This window comes from Lytechinus variegatus, chromosome 3 (genome assembly GCF_018143015.1).
Source record: "Lytechinus variegatus isolate NC3 chromosome 3, Lvar_3.0, whole genome shotgun sequence".
Taxonomy (NCBI): Eukaryota; Metazoa; Echinodermata; class Echinoidea; order Temnopleuroida; family Toxopneustidae; genus Lytechinus; species Lytechinus variegatus.
The window spans coordinates 59,321,780-59,348,254 of record NC_054742.1 but is presented as its reverse complement, the minus strand read 5'-3'; the positions used below and the strand labels follow the sequence as shown (position 1 = coordinate 59,348,254).

General features: G+C 33.8%; 1 protein-coding gene across 1 annotated transcript in view; it reads left to right on the top strand.

Moving 5' to 3' along the window:
- Positions 1 to 26,475, top strand: part of LOC121411512 (WASH complex subunit 4-like) — a 43,342-nt gene that overhangs the window by 7,257 nt on the left and 9,610 nt on the right. The window contains exons 2-26 of the mRNA XM_041604277.1: positions 1,622 to 1,761; positions 2,826 to 2,885; positions 5,328 to 5,393; positions 6,185 to 6,230; positions 8,737 to 8,804; positions 10,348 to 10,430; positions 11,776 to 11,818; positions 12,975 to 13,078; positions 13,479 to 13,599; positions 14,467 to 14,584; positions 16,441 to 16,568; positions 17,570 to 17,733; positions 18,492 to 18,609; positions 18,762 to 18,887; positions 19,413 to 19,520; positions 20,325 to 20,415; positions 21,170 to 21,225; positions 21,522 to 21,601; positions 22,473 to 22,578; positions 23,150 to 23,266; positions 24,129 to 24,297; positions 24,733 to 24,887; positions 25,178 to 25,252; positions 25,418 to 25,612; positions 26,301 to 26,454. Coding sequence (XP_041460211.1) covers positions 1,622 to 1,761; positions 2,826 to 2,885; positions 5,328 to 5,393; positions 6,185 to 6,230; positions 8,737 to 8,804; positions 10,348 to 10,430; positions 11,776 to 11,818; positions 12,975 to 13,078; positions 13,479 to 13,599; positions 14,467 to 14,584; positions 16,441 to 16,568; positions 17,570 to 17,733; positions 18,492 to 18,609; positions 18,762 to 18,887; positions 19,413 to 19,520; positions 20,325 to 20,415; positions 21,170 to 21,225; positions 21,522 to 21,601; positions 22,473 to 22,578; positions 23,150 to 23,266; positions 24,129 to 24,297; positions 24,733 to 24,887; positions 25,178 to 25,252; positions 25,418 to 25,612; positions 26,301 to 26,454 — 2,691 coding nt within the window. The remainder of the gene's footprint in view (positions 1 to 1,621; positions 1,762 to 2,825; positions 2,886 to 5,327; positions 5,394 to 6,184; positions 6,231 to 8,736; positions 8,805 to 10,347; positions 10,431 to 11,775; positions 11,819 to 12,974; positions 13,079 to 13,478; positions 13,600 to 14,466; positions 14,585 to 16,440; positions 16,569 to 17,569; positions 17,734 to 18,491; positions 18,610 to 18,761; positions 18,888 to 19,412; positions 19,521 to 20,324; positions 20,416 to 21,169; positions 21,226 to 21,521; positions 21,602 to 22,472; positions 22,579 to 23,149; positions 23,267 to 24,128; positions 24,298 to 24,732; positions 24,888 to 25,177; positions 25,253 to 25,417; positions 25,613 to 26,300; positions 26,455 to 26,475) is intronic.

Below are 26,475 nucleotides of genomic sequence, written 5' to 3'. Positions count from 1 at the left end.
ACAACTTTGCAATTACTTAAATTGTATACATTTCACTTAATAAACTGCCTCTTTTATCACATCTATCAGGAGGGCATTTTATACAGATTTTCAAAGAATACATGTACATTATGAAATAAAGAGTTTGTATCACCATAAGAAAGGGCAAAAAGAGACATTTTGGGGCATTTTATAGTCCATCAAAGGGAAAGTTGTTCACATGTAACATCACACATGACATCACACATCTTTGGACATTGCATTGCCAATTGGAGGACAAGCCCACTTGTTCCAAATGTTTCATTTCTCTCTAAAGCAGGGAGCTGTAAGGTTGTTTCTTGTGAATGTCCATTGTGGTAGACCATACCAAATGGGTTTATTCAGAGCTGCCAAGAAGTACTGATTTCCATATTTACATGTAGTACTGAAAATAGAGAAGAATACTGATGGTTTCATGCAAAATACTGATTTCTTAAAATTCAGTATATATGTGTTTGTGTTGTCTTATGGTATTCCTGTGAAAATACTAATTTCCTCACCAAAATGCTGATTTTCAGCCTTGAAGATACTGAAATGTTCTTGTTCAAGTTGGCAGCTCTGGTTTATTCCATGCAGTATTCACTAAGAATACGAACTTAACAAGCTGCTCATAGGCTGAACCATTCAGTCCACCAGGATGTGAACATGCCTCATTCATACTACTTGAGTATTAAACTAAGCAGGGAGCTTTCTTCTACATGTCCTTACACCCTAATTGTAGCTTCCTGTGACGAAACGCTCCGGTCTGGTTAACGTTGACATGGAAAGTATCAGACAGGCCTCCTTGTTCCAACTAGTGCATGCACGTTACACGTGTGTGCAAGAGTTCACAACCATTGAATCAGGGGGAAAATTAAATGGGGGTTCAGGGCCCAGTTCAGTAGCCCTGGAAATTCCCAACCCGCTGCAATGTTAAAGCTTATCCAATGTTGCAGGGTTAGGCAATAAGTTGTGAAAAGTCCCCAAACTGAAATAAAAAATGCCTGCAGTGAATCTTGTAATGTAGAAGAACCAATGGTTACCATTAAAATTGTATACATTCTTTCTGTGTTAGATATTTGGGGGGTTTATATGGTGCACTGGTACATGTATATATATTTCACTAGTAGTCATTCACAAAAAGAGTCATTTTTTTTACTATTTTTTTAAAAATTGGAATAAATGTCTGTAGAATGAAACAGCTGACACAATCCAGGTATATCATTTGCATGCAGAATTAATATGTATTTATATGCATGGCTATTGGTGTACACTAGTGCAATTTCTATTACCATGTAGTTTGATAATGAGAATTTCTTTGATTCAGCTTATGTGACAAACTTTTTGCCCTAATAATACTGTGGCATATTGGAGGCTGGAAAGACTGCGGAATTAGAAAATAGAAATTGGATTGTTCCAAAATTGAAAAAAGAAATGTCAATGGGGGGGGGGGGGGGGGGGGGGCTTTAGTCCTTCCTATATTTTATTTTTTTAAGGAGTGATAACCTGTTTATTTTACCTAGTTTAGGATAGAAGTAGTTTAATTTACAATGCAAGAAATGATGGTATTATTGATGTAATTTTCATAGAAAAATCATGTATTTCAATACTTTTTATATTACAGAAATTGTTGGTGAGGTTCAACTGAGGAAGTATGGGAAGTTCCTTGAAGAGTATGCTAGTCAGTTAAAAGGAATTGAAGATGCCTTGGATGACTCCATAGGGGATGTGTGGGATTTCACTCTCGATCCCATCTCATTACAAGTAAGTAATGTTAACCATCAGTTCATTGCCGGGATACTCCCCCAGTGAATGGAGACTGTATGCACTGTATGCAAGCAAGCCAGACTCCAATCTTTGAATAGTTCTACAGGTGTTGTTAACTCTGATAATTATATCAACCTATACAAGTGGATTATTCTATTATTTTTACAGGATACTGAATGAAAATACACAAAAAGAGTGAAATGTTTACAGTAGCCCCTCTCTTCCAATTTTGTATTATTCCAAAGACCCAACAAGGAACTAAGACAGGGTCAATTAATCTAGACCACATTCATATACAAATGCCATCTTGCCAATCTTTTGAATTGAAACTTGTAACTGGTTGTATTACTACTATAATGTTCATTATTCAGTCTGAAGACATCGTAAAATATATTTAAAAGACTGATAAGACTGACATTGCATTAAATTTGGAGTCAATTGCAAGTCTAATTTGGGGGTCCAAAATCAATCTTCATGTATGTACACAAATCATCAAAAAAGAAGTATAAACTTATATACTACAGCTTTTTTTAATTGATCTATTAACAATTTAAAAATTGCAAGAGAAATTTGCTATGCTATTTTTTTTGTAAGAAATGAATTTAGTGTTGTTGTTTTTTAGTTTCATTTATTCTATAGTTTTTAAATAAATAAGTCTTTGTCATTATGAGGGACGGGGGAGCATTTCATGTAACCTTTTTTCTGACAGTTACCATAACAACAGTGCTTCTCAGTCATTCAAAATCAAGGAAAATTGTTAGAGACAAAAAATATGGATATATACTATCCTGGAATAGATTCCTCTGTCCAGTCTGTTTTGTTATATATTTCACTCTTCAAAGATTGTGGAATGTGACTGCTTTCCGGATACTAGGGTCCACATTATAAATCTCTTTTAAAGCTATTGAAATAATTATGATGTGCTGATAGTGAAATTATTATTGAAATCATTCATTTGTTTATAATTATTTATGAAACCAGACGTTGCTTTGTAAATCTCATTATGCATTGTTCATACTATTCTATATAACAATGTGTGTGTTTATCTTTTCTTTCACCAGTATCTACCATGTGAACAGACCTCCTTGCTGGATCTCATCAAGACTGACAACAAGGAATATGTAAGATACACATTTTCATTCTATTCCTCGCATGCCAAGTAGAAACAAGTGCATGGAATGGAATGGAATGGAGGAATGTGCATCAATGCTAAGTAACTTACAGATTCTTTGGAGGTTCATCTCCGCCCACCATAGGCGTTGCTGGAGGCATTGGCCCGAAATCACAAAGATGGTTTTGAAAACCCATGGTTTATGCAGATTTCCTGTATGAATTATGCTTATTTTACCACGTATGTTAAAAAAATGTCCAATGCTGATGCACGCTTTTATCACAGTGCACCAAACTGATGCCTGTTACCATGGTTAGATACGCTATTCTTTTCATGAGTCTACTGTTTGAAGAGTGGACTCATAAATTCAAAACAGTGGACTCATGAATAAAATAGCGCATTGGATATTTAAATAAATATACGCGGTAAAGTAAGTGTAATTTATGCAGGAAATCTTCATAAACCATGGACTCAACCGTGGGTTATCAAAACCACCCTTGTGAAATCAGGTCTATTATGTTTCCGGGCTGTCCATCTGTCTGTCTTTTGTTCTTGAAATACATGAAAAAACATTTTTACAGTTAATTTCAAATTCTCCAAGTATGCATTTATAGGAATGATGTTGATCTGATTATGTTTAGTGTCCTCGGTCAAAGGTTGCAGAGGTCATACGTATCTGGAATCTTGTTCTTGTAGGAAAAAAAGTTAATAAAAAGTGTGACCTTAGTAATAACAGACAAGTTTCACCATAATAACGTTAGAACTGCTTTAGGGATCAAGTCCAAACTTTGCTTACATATTCCTCTAGTGGATGCTGAATTCTTTGGTTTCATCTTTGTTTTGATAATGCTAGAAATCTGCTCAGACATTCATTTTAAATGGTGCTTTCTACCATTTCTTATAGCATTCGGAGCATGTATCCAACTTTTATTGACCTACTATGAAATATCTGCATGAATGATTTGGCCATGTACGACTGAGTAAAATGATTATGAGACACACCTTTCCTTCAAATGCTTAATGAATGTTGATCTGCAGGAAACGATCTCGAGGTGTCTAGACATGATAATCTGCTCAAATTTTTTTTTAGTGTAATGGAATTAAGAATTAATTTTATCTTTTAAAAAGCAAGTACATAAATGTTTAGTGCAAATCCTATATTAAAAAGTGCATATGTATGTAGGGATAAGACATCGCTGTTTGATTATAAACTGTAACAGGTCTCTTATTTTGCTATTGTTACATGAATGTGAATTAGTTTTACTTGCCGTCAGCCTGTATGGATCTTTTTTGTTTGTAAAAAAAAATGGGATTAAGTTTGTTCAACTGTAGAACCACTAAAATGTGGTTCAAACATTCTTTATGATTACATTCTAATATTAATTTGTTTGTTTTTATGGAATTTGAATTGATTGAAATTTTAGAGTTACACAAATATTGAAACACAAATGATTACAATGTGCTATTTTATCTATCAAGTATCATAGATGGTTATGTAATACAAGGGGTTTTGATGGATATCAAATATGGAATAACAATTCTAATTGGTTCTTGTCAGTATTTTGAGCAAAGCATTCATACAACATTTATTTTGATTGGCCATTGCAATTAAGAGATTGATTGCAAACTTTTGTGGCTGTAGTTGAGGGGGGATCTTTTTCCAAAGTTTGTATCATCAGGTCATAGTTTCTGTGAAATAAATATCATGTGAGTCTTTTTGAAACACCATTTTTAATATAGCAGTTAAGTGATGATTTGTCTTCACCATTAGCATTTTTTAGTTCTGAACCCCCCCCCCCCCCCCCCCCCCCCGTAAATATTGCAAAGCACTTGTACGTTTTGCATCTCATTGAATCCAATACATAAAAATAAAAAATATATATATATATATTTCTGCATGCACTATGTATGACATTGTGTAGTTTGGTTGTCTCATGTGGTTTTAATTTGTTTGGTCTAGAAGCAATTGGTCAACTTCTCAGACATTCTATTACCAGATGGGCTGATCATATTTGGCCTGCACTATAAATTTGGTCTACGTAATTACCAGCTGGTCCAAGTCCAACCATCACTTGGTCTTTATGTCATTAATTTTGATGGCCAGTTGGTCCAATTTCCACTTTGTCTGCATATTGTATTTTCACTTTGTCAAATGAAAAGTTGGTTCATATACAGTTCATCTTTACCATACAGACAAGGAGGTGTTAGACCAGATGGGTATTGGACAAAATAGGTATAGCCTAACTGGCAATTAAACAGAAGGGTGAATGGGCTAAATCTTGGCAATTGGACCAAATGGTTAATAGACAAACTGGTTGTAGATGAGTGAGGATTTAGACCATGTGAGATGAAACCAAACGGAAACTGTACAAGGTGTGTGTAGATCAGCAATTTACCATGTTATGTTCTTGATGAACTGAGGATATATTTCTTGATATTTTACATATCACAGATCTTCAACAAAGTCATAACGGTATTTGCGTCTCTCTGCTGTGAGGTGGAACAACTGAAATATGAGGTAGGTATTTATGAGATATATTTCAATCAGTTAGAGACCTCAAACTTGGCATTTATAGATACGGGTGAAATTGCATACATGGTCCTTCCATCTAGGTCAAAGATTGTTCCTAGTTGAGGCAATTTTTTTAAAGATCAGTTTATGCAAAATGTGTTAACATACTTCTTTTACTCTCGTGATTTCTCTGGTCCCAGTAGATTTGACTTAGGCAAAGTTACCTGTATATTCATGTATCATTCCTAGTTGATTAACAGCTTATTATCAAGATCCATGGGCATGTTGTATGATATTTTTTAAAATAAAAAATTATTCAATGCAATGGAAAATTAAAAAAAAAATCTATTTTTGCACAGCAGTGTTTTCACAAGCCCAAGATGAAATTTAAACTTGTTTGAAATACTTGATGGCATGTAATTGCACAATCAAGAAATGTATTTGCAGCATATAATGAAGTACCAAAGACAAGCAAAAAGTGTGGTAAAATCCTTCCAGAGGAAATATAAGTTTAAAGTAGCATGTTTGTTTTGGGGATCAATTTTATTCAAATCAAAACAAAGAGAATGAAACAGAAATATTCCAGGTTTCTTGTTTTTGAAACAATCTACATTTTATTACTATATTCTTCTGAAAAGTGTGTGTGGGCTGCGAATGTACCGATTATGTAACAAATGATGCCACTTTTGCTCAATTTAAAGTAATTTATGTACAATACATAGCATGGTATTCGAGGACAATGTACATGGTTCTACTATCATTGAAGTGACAAATTCCATGTTTTTTTTTCTCCCAAGGCCCAACACAAGTTTTACCCTGCACTTATATTCTATGGAGAAGGGGGTGAGTATCATACCACATTCTATTATGCCTACGAGGAGTGGGGTGGTATTCTGATGATTTATCCTAGCTTTGACCCTAGTCTAAACTAGAATTTTAAACTACAATTCATTGAAATGCTTTGCTTATAATATTCTTCCATATATTTATGGCAATTATAATGTACCAATGAATTCATTAGACTTCACAATATTTTTGGAATTTACCATGATTTCCATTTCACGGCTCAGTTAATTTTTCGACAAATTTTTGCAACAGGATAAGAACAATATCCCATAGGTATCAAAATGAATTGACAACTGGCACTGCATAAAAGAGTGATCTAAGTTCCCATAATGAAACTGGCTTTATCGGAGACCATCCATGATGTTTTAAGATCTGTTCAAATATATAGCCCCAGTTTACGATTTCAATAAATCTTTCAGTGTCCTTGAACACGTGAACTCATACTTTTGTAAATTTTGGTACAAACCGTCGGGCATCATAAAACATTAGTGCAACCGTATTTGACAAATATCAAATAGATAACAGAATTTATGACTTTAATAAATCGTTGAGTGTTGTCCTTGGACACATGGACTCATAATGTCATACCGGTATTCTGTACATTTTGATCCAATCCATTCTATAAGTATACATTTAAGTTCATTTGTCCTATTAGATATGTAACATTTGATTTCAATGAATATTATATTATCCTTGAATGCATGAACTCTTATTTTGTAAAATTGATCCAACTCAGTGACAAGTGCTTCATATCATATTTCTATTATGTCTTTGGAAAAAAAGGAATACAATATAAATCAAGTACTTTTGACTAAATTTTTTCCAACTTTGGTAAAAATACATTTGTTTTTAACTTTCCTTTTTTAAGTGTATTTTGTTTTGGTGTGGTATAATATCCTCCACTTATATGTAAATGAAATATGGAATTACATGTTTGTAATACAGAGAGAAGAATTGCTTGGAAAAGTTTTAGAATGAAGTGATAACCCTTACATGTATACATAGGCTGTTTATTCGGCCGTAATAAACCATAAGCCTAAAGGTACTATAGGAAACAGGGTGATACAATGACTTTCACTCTTTCTATCACTCAACTGTCCCCCCCCCCCATTTCATATAAGTTGTTATAATAACAAATGTGTAATAACAGTTTAAAAATACTGAATTCATTCAATTTGATTGTTACAGAAATGGTGAATTTGTAATATTATAACAAGTCATTGTATAAGAGGACACTAGTCTTTTCAAATGTTGTCAATGTTGAGTACGGTAGCCAACATCTATATCTTGTTGAGCAAATTATGAAGTGCTTTTCAACCGGAATAAAATGGTGCTACGTATGTACCAAATACTCGATGGATTGGATTGAAAAGGGTACAGGGATATCCATAAAAGTCCAGTGAAACGATGACACATGTTAAATGTGTAGATAGTGGATGACTAATCTTGACTCATGCCCCCTGTTTGGCATGATGTCAGATGTGATTAGGGGTCATGAGGTCACGAAGGATGTACGTGTAACAAGGTGTCAATTTGTGTGTAGGTTTTTTAGGATGTTGAGTCATACGATACAAGAAAGATTACATCCCAAAGGCCCAATATTTCCCCCAATATTTTGTTAACTGTTTATGTATGTGTAGAATGTATTGTGCATTGTAATGACCAGCCGTAAAATTTTATACACTTACAATATACAGGTAAATTTGCCTAAATCAATTTTCCATATTAATTCAAATTTAAATTTATTTCCATAGTTAAAAATACAAATAATTGATATCAAGAGATATATTACATGTGGAAGGGTCAAAGAAAGCACAACTGCTTGTACAAAATTGGCCCCATTGTAAGAATAAATCATATTGATACATGTAAAATTAACAATAACAATAACAATCTAATCATAATCATAAAATAATTGCAAAAAAGTCCAAGAAAGAGAAATAGAGGAGGGGGGTGAAAACAAATCATTACAATAAATTGAAAGCCGTGTTTAGAAGTGCGTTGTTTGGAGACATGCGCGTTTAAACCGAATAGAGATTAAAGTTTAATTAAGTCAGAGCAATTTTTTGAGACCAGATTATCATTATACTCGCAAATAATACATGTATTTATTTTACACTATTTTCCAAAGGGAGGGGATGGTGTTTAACCCTTATGGAACTAAGGTTTTGTTTCATTCATGATCAAAATTTATATTTAATGTAACTGAACTAGAAAGTTCAAGGAAATGTTTACAATTTTTCGATGAATTTTTCTACTTAAAGTTATAGCATTTCAAAACATGTTATATGATGTATGCATTCACATTTAGTTCTCTGGCAGAAATGAGTACTTTACCATGTCATGTTTATCACATTTTTTTTTGAAGGGGGGAGGTAAGAATGCAAATTCATAGACGATAAATATCTCCATCACTGGAATTTAATAAAAAAACAAAGAGCACTAAAAAGTGAATACCGGTAACTGACATAAAGTTCCTTGATTTTATTTTTTTTATTTTTAGAACCTGAATCAGGTTTGGAGGAAGGTGAGGCTCAGGTTCAGATGGGACGTCTTATGCCATTCTTACAGGTGAGAATTCAGAGATCTACCCATCCACTCTTCACTTCCTTTTAATAATCGTTATTTACAAATGGCCATGCTTTTTGACCTTGCCCATTTGTGTTACGTCACCCAAATGATAGTCAACCTCCATGTATCAGTATGAAATGGTTAAAACTTAACAAATATTTACTGTCTCCAAACAAAGGTATACATTTTCTAAATTTTTTTAAAGTTACAATTCAGAAAGAGCAAAATGTTATGGGCTCTCAAGATTTATCCTTCCGTGCTCGAGAATCTCATCAGGCATAGAGTATTAATGTGCATAAATTGTTTAGTCTTGGTTGTATGGTCGTAGAGTTCTTGTCAAGGACAATCAGTTTTCTGCCTTGTGCAGTGATATGCAATGTAAGTATACTGTATAAACAATCAGGGTTACGTACCCAAGTTATTGATCGTTGAGTGACAGCTTGTATATCATAAAGGAAGTTATGTGTCACCCTTGACATTTAAGATGTGGCCTCACATTTTGAAGATAGATCTATCTAAATGTATTACCTAGGAAGTGGAGATGTGAACTGTATGTGTGATCATGTGCACGTAAACATGAAGAGCTTTTATACATCTAGGTCATGTCCCTGTGTGAAAATGTTGTTTGACAGCTGTGTTGACTCTTATGTTTAAAATTGTTAAATCTGAATTTATACTTTTTATGGCATTGTTTTATAAGTTCAAGGATCATCGCTTTGTTTACTGGTCGTGAAATTTTCTATTTGAGTGATAGAACATTGGGTCTTTAATATTTATGTCTAGGGACGAAATGTAATTCTCAGTTCAGATATGATATGTATCGGTATGATATTCTAATGAAAGAAATTTACTTGCTTTGGTAATGTTTTCTGCAAAAACTTGTCAGAGTGGACTTTGAAATGAATTGACAACCAAAATAAATGTCCACGCTATACATGTATATTCTGTTGAATCTACAAATTCAGACCCAAGGCTAAGAATATATGAGACTTTTGCCAATATCCATTTACCTAACAATTTCCCAAGAAAATTTGTATGAAAATAAATCTTTTTTTTTTCATTTGGTCTACTATGAATTATGTCTAATTACTGTTTGGCCTACACTACACCTAGTATAATACCAACTTGGTCTAAGTTTTATTTAGTCTACAGATTTTTAACTTTGATGACAAAATGGGTATATCCTAAATAAGAATTAGGCAAAATCGTGAGTGGATTAAATGGTAATTGGACCAGGGCTCCGTAACACAAATCTATTGCTTAACGAACTGACCAATTAAAGATCAATATTACACGCGCATTACATGTAGGCACAAAATACTTAGTAGGAACCAATCTGAAGTGTTCTCTCATATATATGCTATTCATTGCTATTCTTTGTGTTACGAGGAGATGGTTTAATAGTAGACCATACATGTACATGTAGAATAACAGTTAAAGGAAAGTATACAAGCGGATTTATGAACAATCAGCAGTTTACCTAATATTCCTACCTTTCTTTTTATTTCTGAAAGTGTTTCTCTTTTGTCTACTCTTGGTATAGGAGTTGTCTTGCTATGTGAATCGCTGCTATGAGGTTGTTAAGAACATGGTGGATCAACTTGCTGCTTTGTACAACAATGCAAAGTAAGTCAGTAATTGGTATTGTGCACATTGTGCTGCACTTAACCCAGGTGAGGTGAATGGGTACCTGGCAGGAATTTATTCCTTGAAATGCGTGTGCGCTGTAATCATAGTAATTACGGCAGCCAAGCTACAGCTGGGGTAATAATATCCAAGTCCTTTGGAAGCGCATAGAGACATTATTAATAATTGTGATATGCGCTATACAAGAACTGTTTATTATTTATTATATTACTAGGAATTTTATTGTTCAGTCTGTAGTTTGATTCTTTTAATGTTATGTTTTAATAAATTCTTACATGTCTATGCAGATGGTGTTTAATGGCAAACCATTTCCAATGATTTGTATTGCATATGCAGGGAATAATTTTGTCTTACAATTTTGAATAGCATTTGTGGTCATAAGGGAAAACCACTCAACTAAGTAATGTGCAGTCCTGTGTAAAAATTTGGTATACAAAAGACTTTATGCATAGCACTAGCAGTCTTTAAAAACTTGGAGCGAATTAAATTGCGATAACAGGAAAACTATTCCCTGATATGTGTATGTTTATTCGTTTGTGGTTTTCTTATATAAATTTATTATAATTATATTTGTTATCAGCTTGTTCTATTTTTTAAAAAATTGGAATTGAATAAAACATTGAAATTGAATTGAATATATAATCCCATTGACTATTAGCATGCATGCCCTGAGCCTGATTTGACCAATATGTGATGCTTCTTAGACTACACATAGAATGGAATTCAAGTTCAGTCACTTTTAATTCAAATTCAATTCAAATTCAAATTTATTTCCACAATTAAAAATATACGTATGTACAAATCATTGACATTAAAAAATATATTACACGTGGAGGGGTCAAAGAAAGCATAACTGCTTGTTTAAATTGGCCCCTAAAGTATAGAATAAATCATATTAATACATGTAAAGTAAACAAACAATATAATCATAACATAATTACAAATACGTCTAAGAGAAGGGGGGTGAAAACAAATCATTACAATAAATGGAAAGCCGTGTTTAAAAGTGTTTTGTTTCAAAGACATGCACGTTTAAACTGATTTAAAGATTTTGATAATTCAAATTCATTCACTTTTAGTCACATTTAACTCTTATGAAACACCCCAGATTTTTTCTTCAAATTCCATCTTTGAAGTTAGCCTTTGTGAGAAGAATTGGTAAATTCAATTTTAATATCACCAAACTGCAGGTAGAAAAAATATACCTCCATGATATGATAACAATCAACCTTGATTCTTAAGACTTCAAATAAAGTAATTGTTTGTTGCAACTACAATTTATAGATTTAAATATTTTCAATCTTTTCGATACTTTGTATTGCAGGACTGCACCAAAGATCATTGATGTTACTCATGTGCATTTTCTTGTAAGTATTAATTTCATAGAAAAATCAACTAGTATAATATCAAATTGTTTCTTGTGTGTATGTGTGTGTTTTTTTTATAGTTTTTACTTGTATACATAGAAAAGAAAAGAAACTACATGAACCAAATTACTGAATAACACCAATGATAATATTGATATAGGCCTGTACATTTTCCGATGAAATAAAAATTGATTCAATCCTTAACACTGAATATTTTAAGGCATACACATTCAAATAATCTAGTAATGGATTGGAATAGTGACTTGCACTTTCGGGAAGATATCCCAAACTTGAAATAGGCTTTGAAATATTTTTTCAGGAAAGTTGCTTCTCGCATAATGACCCAAATTCATGCGATGTGTAATATATGCATGTAGCATCAATGTTCATTATTTGACCACTTTCTCTTAGGACATACAAAATTGTATGGGCCACGAGTGAGTGTTGCAAAATGAGGGAAATATATCACTGACCAGTAGATCCCAAGCACAGGAAAGAATAAGGATCCATAAGTTGGATCTAGGAAAATTATAGTGTTAATGTCCCGAATTCGCAAAGGTGGTTTTTAAAATCATTGGTTGAACCCATGGTTTATGCAGATTTCCTGTATAAATTATGCTTATTTACCACATAGATTAAAACATGTCCAATGCTGATGCGCGCTTTTGTCACAGTGCGTCAAATAGATGCCCGTTGCCTTGGTTAAATACGCTAATTTATTCTGAGTTCACTTTTTTGAATTAATGAGTCCACTCTTCAAACAGTGGACTCATGAATAAAAAAGCATATATAACCATGGCAACAGGCATCAATTTGGCGCACTGTGACAAAAGTGCATCAGCATTAGAAATTTTTTAATATATGCGGTAAATAAGCATAATTTTCAATGTGGAAAATCTGAATAAATCATGGTTTAACCGATTGTTTTAAAAACCACCTTGGTGAATTCGGGCCAAAGAGTTTTTGAATCAGTTTGAAACAGAAAGAGTGTGATTAATGAATGATATTAAGTACCACTGTGGTTGACCAATCTGTCAGGATTAACGTGAAGGAGTGTCTTCACAAAAAGGGGGCAATTTTGTGTGCATGTTTTATGAAATGCATGGAGCTTTTTTTTCTTTACATTAACAATGTTTATCATTTTAATTTGTTTCAGACTACATATGAGTACCTTGGCGAGCTCCTCCGTATCTTGATCACACTAGATGAAATTGTTGCCAATCAAGCAACGCTCAGGGATCACTGGACACTCTATAAGAGGTACATGTAAGATGTGTACATTATGATATGATGCATTTGTGTATATGTGAGAATGAAAGAGAAAGGGGGGGAGTGGGGGAGAAGATTAAGAGAGATGATTGAAGGTAATATGTAGGAAAAGTTGTAGTGAAAATATATACACATACAGTGCATATTGAAAAAAATATGTTACATTTTTGGAAAAGCTTTCAAAACTATGTTTCTTGATATAATGTAGATATCGCCATTGCTGTAATGTGATAATCAAGAAATTGTACTCTGCCTGGATCCGTGGCCGTATTCAGTCCCTTAGAGAGCACTCAGAGCCAATTTTTTTCTGTCTTTTATTTTCTATTATTCATGCTTTTTCTGTACTCATATTAAATGAACCTTTTTCATTACTATCTTCAATTTTTCCTAGAATGTTAAAATCTGTGCATCACAACCCACAGAGGTTTGGTATGGAGGAATCCAAGCTGAGGCCGTTTGAGAAGCTTCTCATGGGACTTCAAGGACAACTCTTAGATGGCATGATATTTCAGGTTAAATAACAACAAACTTCTATCCATTTTCCCCTTCTTTAAAATCAAATATTACCTTTATGATAACTGTGAATGAGTATACCTGGACCTTCTTATCAAGGTAGTTTGATAGGTCATAGTTGTACCTATTATATAATGAAATGATTTTAATGATTCTACTGTCCAAATCAATGAAAAAAAAACCCATCATTTTGGGGGAGTGTTATTATTAGGTGAGCTTCCTAAAAATCTACTCTGAGCCTAGAATTCTGCATTTTTTTTTGGGAAAGACCATTTTCTGTAGGGCACATTCTATACTACGACTGTCAACCACGCAGTCTAGCTGGAATATAAGCAGCACACCTTTTATTCATGACATCATCTCCATAACCTTAAAACTTTTTTATTTTAAACTGGCTAATTACACCAATTTATGCATGACATTTCATTATTCATCTGAGTCATTGAATAGTGGTTCCAATAAGTTAGTTTTCTTTTATATTCTCAGCAAATTTGCTTGAAATATATGCGGTGTCAAATTGATTTTTTTCTCATTTTACTCTGAATTTCTTTTGCACTTCTTTGGTCCATTTTCATTAGTTTTCAATGAAATTAGTTGATGACACTTTTACGATGGGCAATTCCATTAAATAATCAACCTTTGAAAACATCACAGACTGTCAAAAGAACAAGAAATCAGAGACAGAAAATTTCATGAAGGTCCACATATACATGTAGGGGGTCAGACGTACATATTTTATGGAATTGCCCACATAGCATAAAGCGAAAGGGTGTTTCTACCCCCCCCCCCTCCACCTTTTGAAGTCAAAGTTAATCATTGTTAAATATCTTGATCTCAAATGAAGGTTCTTTGTGTATCTTGAATAGAACTGTGTTGAGCAGAACTTTGATGACTGCGGAGTGACTGTGTCCAAGAATACCTACTTTGCAGAAGAATTTGCCTACAACATCAGAACTATGTTTGCCAATACTGAACCTAGGATCGGTAAGTCTCAGATTTTATTGCAAGCACGCAGAAATTGAAATAATTTATGTGAAGATTAGATAATTTATGAGAAGATGAAAACATGGAAAAGAAAGCACTGTTAAGTTCTAATTCATCATATGATACTTGATTAAGAATGTATAAAAAAGGCAAATTCAATATAGAATTGTAGTAAAATCATACACATAGCAACCATGTAATTTAGAGATTTCAACAAATTTGAACATGTACTGCAAACTAGAGGCTTACAATTATTTAACCATCTGATATTAAAATTGTAATAGCTTTTCTCATCATCAAATGAGCTCATTTTATTTGTTGAAATTATTTGAAAATGTACCAAATGTTATTTCTTCCAAAATGGGGTCGTAGACCAGTCATAAGGTGTGCGATGGCAGTTGTTCTTCAAAGATTTGCAATATTTTGGAGACGAGTTGAACATGATTTTATAGTATTCCAATTTAATTGGTTTACTTTGTATCATATATTGGATAGTCTTTAATTAAAGTAAATATTGTTTCATGAATGAAGATATGATCTTTTGAATTAATACAATAAATATCATATCATAAATGACTGAGTAAAGCAGATTGTTGATATCTTATTTGAAATGTACCTTTATGTATATGGCCTTGGAGAAAATGAAAATGGCTGATATAAAACATCTATGACTGTTCGAGATGCTATTACTGTTTATGTCTATTTAAACATCATAATTCAAATTTATGAAGAGGCAGACTAAAGAATGGTAATAAATGAATGAAAAGAAGTGTCAATACAAGTACTTTTATGAGTTATATGACTGGAGTAAATTCATATTTGCTGTATCATTTCAAATGCAAATAATGTTAGAATGGTGACCTTGTTCTTTTGCATGATATAGATGAGGTAGAGTTTAGAAAATGAATGAGATCCAATATCTGTCATGATATCAATTAAACATAGTGCTAAGAAAATTAACCCTATCTAGGCCTGGGTATTTTGGGAGTTCATATGGCCGGGGGGAGGGCCTCCCAGGCCCCCCCCCCTAAGATCTCGGCAGTTGACCACAAGATCGCGCCGAAAATTGGCATGCGGGTTGCCGTGGACATAATCTATAGGATTGTAACGTAATTTATTCCATGCAAATCATTATTAAGTGATTATGCTAATTTATGCGTAATTAGTATGCAAAATCATACTTTTTCCTCTAACTCCCTAAATAAAGCTCCAAATGTACTAATTATTGGTATAGAAACTTTTTGTGGTGTTCTTAGCAAGTGTACATGAAAAAAATTGCGATATCAAATCATTTTCTTATGTATGTTTTTTTGCAATTTCTTATGTATTTCTTTGTTTTTTGACCTTTTGTTTTTCATTGTTTTTTCAATGAAATTTGTTGGGGACTCTTCTGTGATCATAAAAAGCATAAAATGAATACATTTAGACCATGAAACTAAGTATAATCATATATTTATGAATTTTGGTTGAAAACACAATTGGCATTGACTTTGTACACGAAATCACGTTTTTGAGCAATTTTGGGTCTGACATGCACTTACATAATGTTGCGTAATTTCGGAACCACGTACCTGGGTGATGCAAAATGTTGCACAAGACTTGAAAGTAAAAAGTCGGCTAGCGGCGTGGTCAGAAAATTTTGCGCGACGAAAATATCGCATGATTCGTTGAGGGGGGGGGCCTCCAAGGCCCCCCCCCGGCCTAGATATGGTTAATTGTTCCATTATAAATAGAAATGAAGCATATCACGTATTACATGTATGTAGGATCTTGGGTTGTAATATAAGTATATTAAAGCCACTTTAATTATTTGTTTTTGTTGTTATTGTGATTTTATTTCAATTTCATTGATACAGGTGAGGTGAATGAGACAGACCAAAGACTGAAGTATGTTGGTATATGTGGTCTCTATGTACTTCACTATCAGATCTTCAGAGTCATAGACAAGAAGGTCTTCAAATCACTCTGGGATGTCTACAAAAAGGTTAGCTTGGATAATGTTTTTCACTATAGCCCATTTTCGTAACTCAAATTTAAAGTTGTGGTTTAATTATGGACAGCCATTTGTTACACAATTTTCTACCAGTACAGGGTTTTTTCAGCTCCTTTGACAGTTAAATCATTCATAAGGGTATGGGAATTGTAACTAAAATATTATTCTTAACTGTTAAGCATGGGTTAAAAACAGAGGAAACATAAAAAGCGTGGGTTAAAACAGAGGAAACATAAAAGGCATGCGTTAAAACAGAGGAAGCATAAAAAGCATATATTGTAAACAAAGTTGTAACATTTTTGGCTTCCCATAATTTCAGCACAAAGTTAGACCATGGCCTAATATGAGCTTGACTTAAAAATATATGGACTATGTGTTCAGATATATAGAAATTTAATTAAAATGTTGGTCCTGCAAAGTTTTCAAAAATTGTAAATGCAAAAAAACCCCAACTGTATCAAGACAATATTATATTAGATTTTTGCACGGAACACCTTATACTACATAAGTTTATTATTCGTTTGGAACCATTTCTATTTACTGACATATATGCATATATTTTTACTGAATAAAATAAAAAATCATGAAAATATGCTTTTTAAACATTCCTTGCAGCAAAATTTTAGGAACATAATGTTTAAGAAGTATATAGTATATGCAGTATCAATAGTTATAGTGTTGATGTTATACAAAATGAGGCCAAGAATTTAAGAAATTATGAAAAATGATGAATGAGCTGAATGATGATTATAGTACCAAAAGAGCTAGTAGATGAACTGGTTGTAGAGGAATTATCATTATACTATGCCGAACAAGACGAATGGGAAAAGAGCAAAGCGGGTGCAGAGTTATCAACAATTTACCTAATATTTGTATACTCTGATGTTGTATTTAGATTCCATTAATCACAATGACAGCTCACTTTGTATGGTCGGCCAATCACTTCTTAATGATGTGTCTACTTCATCTAATGTATTTGTTCTTGTTTGTAGATTCCAGCTATCACATTGACAGCGAACATTGTATGGTCAGCCAATCAGTTCTTACTCAAGAGTCTATCGCCTCACGTAGCTAGATTGATCGACAGGAAAGCCCAGCACCATGTTCTTCAACAAACCAGCTTGTTCTTACAACAGAAGAGCCAAAACCTACTCAAGTAAGCAGAGCTGCCAAGTACTGATTTTCAATATTTAATAAGGAAAAATGAAAAGAATACTGATTGCTTCATGCAAAATACTGATTTCTAAAGTTTCTGTTTTATGTGTTGTCTATGAATGGTATTTCTTTGAAAATATTGATTTCCTTACCAAACTACTGGTTTTCAGATTTTTGAATACTGAAATGTTCTTGTTCAGGTTGGCAGCTCTTAGTAAGTTTGGAAATCTTTATTATAGTAGCACTTGGTCTTGAATTTCAATATTTTCAGGGTAAGGCCATGAGAGAAATAGGCATAAGAAAAGTCTGATGCCAATAAGAGGGGCAGTGAGGCAAATCTATAGGGCATGCAAGCTATAACTATGGTGGTGTTGGATTAATTGAAGCTTTAATGGCATAGTTAACATTCTATTGTTGGGTTTAGAAGAAGTGGTTGACAGGGGATCGTTTCATCAACATTTTTGTCCTACAAGTTGTTGTATCTGGCAACTTTCCTTGATTTTGATTTTCCAAGAAGCACTGCTTTTAAAGTAACCATCTAACAAAATGGGACTTGAGGGATAAATGTCTGATTAATGGTTTCATGAAATGCTTCCCTGGTTGGTGAAGGCTAACTGTGAACATTGGTATGGGCATATGGAGGAGGGATGAAATAGGCATTGAGAAAGACTTATATAACAGAATAATTCTTAGACATTCATTAAAGTACCTGGAAGGTGTCTGAATCTAACTATTCTGCATTTGATTGTGTTTTAACAGGGAGGTTCAAGTGTATTACATGCAGGTCTGTTCTTGGATGGTTCGTATGGAATCTAGTCTTACTCAAGCCAATACTGTCATTGAAGACCTAACTCACAAGTGCACTCTCTTCATACATGTAAGTTTACCAGTAGATAGTAATGTCTTAACTGCATTGAATGACTTTGATGCAACTGATTTTAAATAAAGTCTTTATTGGTTGACTCGACACAGCTGGTTGAGATATTGGTACCACAACCATAACTGCATTCTTTTATCTTTCACATTCAGGGGTTACTGTTCGCCTACAATATCAGCAACCTTGTTCACACTGTGATGAATCTTCATGCACATATGAACAAACCCATGACTAAAACAGCCGTCCTTGCTCTGTGTAGACTCATTGAGATGCTCAAGGTGAGTATACAATCTGGTGTAAAAGTCCTAGTTTTCTGTGGTACAAAAGCAATGGCAACAACTAAATGAAATTTGGGAAAAACACAATACTCAGTATTTCAAAGAAACCTTAAACTTTTTTTGCACAATAAAAATAGAAATTCCAAAATACATTTCAAATGTATAACTAAATCAAACATCTATATGTTTTAAAACATATTTTGTGAAAAATTGGTTTGTTTTTTCCTAAAAAAGAAAAAAAGAATTTGATTCTAAAACATCCAGAAACACAGAATTTTCTTTTTAGTTAACAGAAATCTGCGGGCATTTGCATATCAGCAAAATATTTTCACACCACTAAGACAAATATACCGACCTGCCTCCATTGATTGATGTTTATAATGTTTTGATCATAAAAAAACTAAAAAGCTACATTCTCCAAATTATAAGTTGCAGAACGTACTTTGCTGTGAATGCACACTTCTTGATAATAACTGTATCTTAGTGTTTTGTCTTTATTTTGATGCCTTCGTCTTTCTTTGTCAGAGCATTGAGCACACCTTCCACCGTCGTACCATGCTTGTAGCAGAGTCTGTTACTCACATCATTCAACATCTTCAGTTCATGGCCTTGGCCTCCGTCAACACAGCAAAGGTAATAATGGTCAATAACAACTTTATTACAGCCTAGGGCTCGTTTCATAAAGAGTTACAACTGTTGTAACTTTGCCATTATGGCAACTACCATGGATACCTTGATTGTGATTGGCTGCTGAACCCAGGTACGATGGGTAGTTACCATAATGGCAGAGTTTCCATAGTTGTAAATCTTTATGAAATGGGTGCTAGGGTTGTATTTTATAAAATATGTGATTGATTAAAATTCATTTTCAATTCTGCAATAACTACCTTCTTAGTTTTCATCCAATGCTCTTGAGACATGGCACACACACATTATAGATGTGCTAGAAACAATTTTTTAATGTGTTGGGTAATGCATTGCTATGATAATAGCATATTATTGCAGTGCAAATGAAACTTTTTCTGAGTGAACGACTTCCTCAGTTTTAATCCAATGCTCATGAGACATGGTACACATAGTAGTCTGGGAGTGAAGGTGCGAAAGACACAATTCGTTTTAAATTTTTGGCTACTGCATTGTCATGGTAACAGCCCAAATGTCAATAAATAAATGTGCCCCACATAAGACCATCGGGGGGGGGGGGGGTGCGTATATAGTGATAATGTCCAGTAAATGTTGACCTGGTGTAACTCTGGTGTCAGAAATTACATTATTTTCTTTCATGCCTCATTCATAATATCTTTGCAAGAAAAGATATTTTCATCATGATCAAGGAATGGAATACAATGCATAGATGACAGTAATACTTGTAATTTATGATTTCAGAATAAAAATGAAGATGAAGGGAAATGATAAGACAAACCCTTTATTTTGCAGAAACGTATCATCTCTGACAAGAAGTATAGTGAGAAGAGATTGGATGCTCTGTCTGCCTTGGTGCTAGTGGAGAATGCCCTCAATGGACCATGTACGTACAATCCAACAGTTTTGTTTTGTTGAGTTTTAACTGCTTGGCTTAGATGGAAATTTGACAAATTTGAAAATATTAGGGCGATGAAAAATGAGCTATGTTTTGTCCTTTCATGTTTCATTGTGTAGGATGCAACTGAAAGTGACAAAGGAAAGTGGAGTTTGGTTGGTAGGGTTACTGACTTTATTAAATGTTCAATACAAAGTTTGGTTTTGCCAAGTAATTTATTAAATCTTTACGTGAGCAAGATACGATTTGTAGGTATTCATGTATGATTTGATTTAAAAGACTATGTGAGTGACATTGACTTACAGGCATAGCACCCCCATTATAAAATAGTTTGATCCCATTGTTTTTGCTCATTGAAAATATTTGGAAAAAAAAATGATTGCAGAAACTTGAGATATTGTTTGAAATCTTGACAAACATTTTGCCACAATAATATGACATTGAAAATGCCCTATATTCACTCTCAGCTTTTCACTCCCTGCTCCATAATACAGGGCCGAAGGTGAACTGGGAGGGTGAAGATGCACTTAAAGTAATTGCACCTCTGTCAATTACTCTAATACAATTAAAATCAGTCTTGAGTTTAACTTAATTTCGAAGTATACAAATGAACTTCATTTTCTAGGTAATAATGTTGCATATTGATTGTGCATAATTTTCATCATGTAGCATTACTATATTTTCATTATAATGTGCATATTATTATTCTGATCACTTTGATTATTTATTTTATTTCTGACAGCAACCAAAGAGAGAAGATTGATTGCCAATCTTGCCCTTGCTGTAGGCACTCAAATGGTGAGTCTCATATTGGAATACTTTCATAGTGCTCTCGATCAGAGAATTGTAATCAATTACCCCACGTACATTGGCATTATTTTAGTATAAAAGAAATAAATACAAGTAAGACATTCATTATTTCAGTTTAAACTATGAACTGGTGTACAAAATGATTTTCAGATAGTCTTATTATAACAATAATAATAATGATAAATTGGAATAGTGCCCTTCCCAGAAGATAAAATATGCTGATGAGACATAAAGTGATTGAAGGTATGAGTTATAAAGTGATTGAATGTTATTTTTTTTCACAGAAATGTTTCAAAGAAGATGAGCTTGTGTCTTTCAAGAGTTTAATGAACAAGCTTGCTGCAATAAGTGACCTCAGAACAAGGTAGTATTTCTCTTCGTCCCTTATTCTTTTTCTGTAAGAATGGTTAAATATATGTATGGTCGCAAAATTCTTTCTTTATTCTCTCTCTCTTTCTGTCAATCTTTTAATACTAGTAATAAGAATAATATTCTGCATTTGTGTAGTGCTTAATAAGATGTTTATAAGCGATGCATAAATTATACTCAACTTTTGCACAGCCGCCATGATCGGGTGCTTGGGAATTCCTTCCGATTAGTCACCCATTTATTGAAGTGTGACAAATTTAAATAATCGCTTTACCAAAGGACGTGAGATTTTTCTCTTTCTTTTTTCTTCATTACTTTCTTTCCTTATTTTTTCTTTCTTTCTTCCTACCTTTTTTCCTTCCATTTTTCCATTTTCACTTTCTTTTACTTTATTTAAAAAAAAAATTTCTGGAGGTGGAATGTTTCATCCAATAATCTCTCCTGCTCTTTAACTCCACTCGTGGACTCAAGCCAGCCTTTCTTCATCTCCAGGAATGCCACTTTTCAGACTTAAGTCTGAATTCAGAATTTTTCAACATATTTCTGTCCAGAGAAAACACTTTTTTCGTTTAGGATTACATTATTCTAGATTATTTTCAGAATTTTTATCTAGACTTTCACTTTTACATCTATCCACTTTTCTATGTCCTTATAAGTCTCGCCACATGGTGTACCATAAACCACATCCTCAAATAATCAGTGTGCCAAACAACATGTATCTCTATTTCGATTTGGTTGGTTTTATTGTGCAGATCGAGAGAAGTTTGTAATTTTAGCTTCCTTTGGGGGATTTTTCAATAATCTGTCTGTTTATCAATAAATGTGCTGATTCAATATGTATCTCTATTGATTTGTTTGTTTTTCAGATTGAGAGAGGCGTGTAATTGTAGCTTTCTCTACTGGCATCGAGTAGTCTTCCCTCTATACCTGGCTGATAGGTTTGAGAATGCAGTGGATGCTCACAGGTTACATGTAAATATTAAATACCTTCAATGAAAGATACAAATTATTGCCCGGATAGCATAAAGTGCATTAGGATTTACGCATTTGTCGATTTCCATTCCTGCTGGGTTGGCAGAAGGGTGTTAACATTTGTGTAAATTGCTCATTTTGAATAAGTACAGCTGGAGCTAATACCCTTATGCCAGTTACACAGGAAATTACATTCGCAGTACATATGCACCCTACCAGCCTATTGCTAGCCATGCAATGAAATAGTCATTTGTACAATTAAGTATAATTGTAGTTTATGGAAAACCATGTACAAAAATTTACAATCAATTATAAACGTTTGCTTTAATTTTCTGTTTATGTTACATGGCCCTTATCTCTTTGCTGATGATGGAGATTTCTATGCCTCCAACAAAATATATTGAAAATGTGGGATGGGGGCATGAGTTTTGATTTCATTTAATCCTTGGTGATAAATGGTTACTGATGTACTGTTAGATGGAATATTTCTAAGTTATGCTCTTGTGTAGCACTGATATTTGTTAAGTTTTGTCATTAATATAGACACACTTTCCTCCCTTCTCTCTAATAGTACATGATGGGTGCCTTAGCAGACTGTGTAGCACCCATGAAGCAGACGAGACATCTAGATACTACTGAAGTGCTATTGGATTGCTTTGATAGGGAAATCAATGGACAACTAAAAGAGGTAGGTTTGCTAATGTGAAGAAATATCAGAAGTAATAATGGTGTAGTTGTGTAGAACGTAAACACTGTCCAAAGATGCTCATGGTGCTAGCTTCTTCTAAACAAACAAGCTACAATAAGTCTTTCCTTTTGTTTTGAAAAATAATTTTGGGACAAGAAAACCAAGTTATCTTTTTATTGTCTTTGATGTTAATCGATGCCTTTCTTTACTTGGTGATAATGATATTGTGTTCTATAGCTCTCATGTCTGTTAGATATAACACTCCATGCGCCCCATGATAGTATAAACCCAGACTTTAGCAGAGCAGCCAAAAAGACGCTTCAGCATTTCAAGGAATTATTTCCTGCCAGTTACCCATTTTCCTCACCAAGCAAAGTGTGGCAAATGTAGACCAATGTTATTCCAAAGGACCTGTGCTGCGGCGAACCTAATACCTTGGGATCTATAGTTCAGGGAGATCAAGGGGCATTGTGGTCTAGTGGTTATGACCCTTGTCTTTCAGTCTGAGGGACATTGGTTCGATTCCCAGCCATGGCTTGTTTTCCTTCCGCAAGAAATTTACCCACATTGTGCTGCACTCAACTTAGGTGAGGTGAATGGGTACCCAGTAAGAGAAATTCCTCCAATGCTACAAAGCCTATAGGCAAGACGCCCATAGCCAGGGTAATAATAATTATAATAATAATTATTATTTTTTTATATCCACTATATTGACCTAAACACCTCTATCACTTCTAGGTTAATCTGTTGTCACTGTATTGCAAAAGGCTTGATTTTAGGATTTAATCATGCTAAATGATTTTTAAATCTTATTTTCATTATTTTCATATGATGTAATTATTGCATTTATTCCTCCATTCAGCATCTGCTTGAACCACTGTGCCGTGCTGTTGAGACTGACCTTCGTCTCTCAATACACAACCATCTTCAACTGGATGACAGGAATCCTTTCAAGGTCACTCTCAAGGACATATCACACTTCCTCAAGATGAAACCTATCAGGTTCTTCAACTACTTCATTGATATCAAAGGTAAGAATACCTTAATGGATTCAATAGATGTATCAAAGATATATCACATTTAACAGTTATGATCAATTGTACAATTGCTGGTTTCTTTTGTTCCAGGGCACTGATCATACAAAAGAAGATAGGTTATTCAAATTAGAATTTCTTGGTTTGACTCAGTTATTATTTTGGTAAAGTGACATTTCCTCTTACGAAAATTGCTCCTTTGCTAAGTTATCTGAAGATATAAGGTGAGGAAAAGGGTTGTGATAGGGTTTTTGGTTCAGAATTAGATTTTAGGATTAGGATTGAGGTTATGGTAAGGTTTGAAACTTATTTTGCTAAATGTGTATCTTTTAAATTGGAGCAGTTGTCGAGGAGCAGATATGAGGGAACCATTCTTTCAATCTTTCAATATCTGAAATGAATAAACACTGTTTTCTATTCTTCTATACGTAGCCTATGTAACACACTACCTGGACAAGACCTTCTACAATCTAACCACCGTGGCACTTCATGACTGGAAAACCTATGCTGAGATGCGCAACTTGGCATCACAGAAATACGGTCTGCAGATGACAGAGGCCCACCTACCTACACAGACACTAGAACAAGTAAGTAAATTCATGAATTACAGTTACAACTGAACTCCTTGAAGCTTGAAAGATGTATTTGAAATAGATATATTCAATGCAAACATATGCGACTTGTCACATCAAAAGCAGAATTAATTTTTCAGTTATTTGTTTAACCACTGTTTAAACAACAGCTCAAAGCATAGCTGATTTTGATTTTGTCAACCGTGGGGGGGGGCATAAAGAACAGTATTGCTGAATATTTACATTTTTCACCTTTACATCCTTGAAATGCCCATCTATTGTCCATATTTTTTGGTTCTGTGCAGGGTCTTGATGTGTTGGAGATCATGAGGAATATACATATATTTGTGTCAAAGTATCTCTACAATGTCAACAATCAGGTAACATATTTTTCTTTTAATATCTTAGAAGCTACATTATTATTTTGTGATGTTCTTTTTTTGTGGGGGGTGCCTCACATGATAATGAATTTCTGTGGCTCATGAAACACATTAGTTGCCGAGTAATCAGTAGGACTATGTATTTCTATTTCCTTGTATGATTAGATCTTTGTTGAACGATCCAGCAATAATAAGCATCTGAACACCATCAACATCCGTCACATTGCCAACTCAATCCGAACCCACGGGACAGGGATCATGAATACCACCGTCAACTTCACCTATCAGTTCCTGCGCAAGAAGTTCTTCATCTTCTCTCAGTTCATGTATGATGAACACATCAAGTCAAAGCTCATCAAGGTTTGTAGAGTATCCATAATGTTGTACTCAAGGGTCTTTCTAGAAAAAAATGATAAAATAAATTGTGACTCAACCATATTTCAATTAACTTTGTATTTTGTTATATGAATGGAGATTTTGGTGAATAGTCATCTAAGATGCAGGTAAGACTTCCAGAGGAGTTCCACCTGTTACTGTTATGTTTCTTTGTTTTGTAAGAGTATGTATTAAAATCATTCAGTTCAAAATCATACAAGTAATAGTACATTGGAAAATGTTTTAAAAAATACATAATATAATATTCAAATTATCTAGAACTAGGTAAATACCTAGTCTGAAGAAAAAACAACAACAAATATAACCAGAAATGAATTTGTAGTGACTCATTCAAAATCATACAAGTAATAGTAAATTGGAAAATGTTTTTTGAAAAATACAGAATATAACATTCAAATAATCTAGAACCAGGTAAATACCTAGTCTGAAGAAAAACAACAACAAATATAACCAGAAATGAATTTATAGCAACTCAATGAAATCAAATGATACTGAATGAGTAATAAAGTTATCCCACTGCACTTAATGTCTTGTGATTGCAATCTCAACACTAGTGTGACTGTACCCAATAAAGAAGATTGTACTTAACAGAAAATGATAAGGGGAAAATATGTTCACTTGTTTATTTACTTGTCATCAATCATGTTTGCAGGACTTGAGATACTTCAGAGAGAACAAGCAGGAGATGAATCAGATGTACCCGTTTGATCGTGCGGACAAGTTCAACAAGGGCATCAGGAAACTCGGTCTGACACCAGAGGGCGACAGCTATCTTGATCAGTTCAGGAACCTTCTCAGTCAGATTGGTGAGTCTATTCTCGATAATA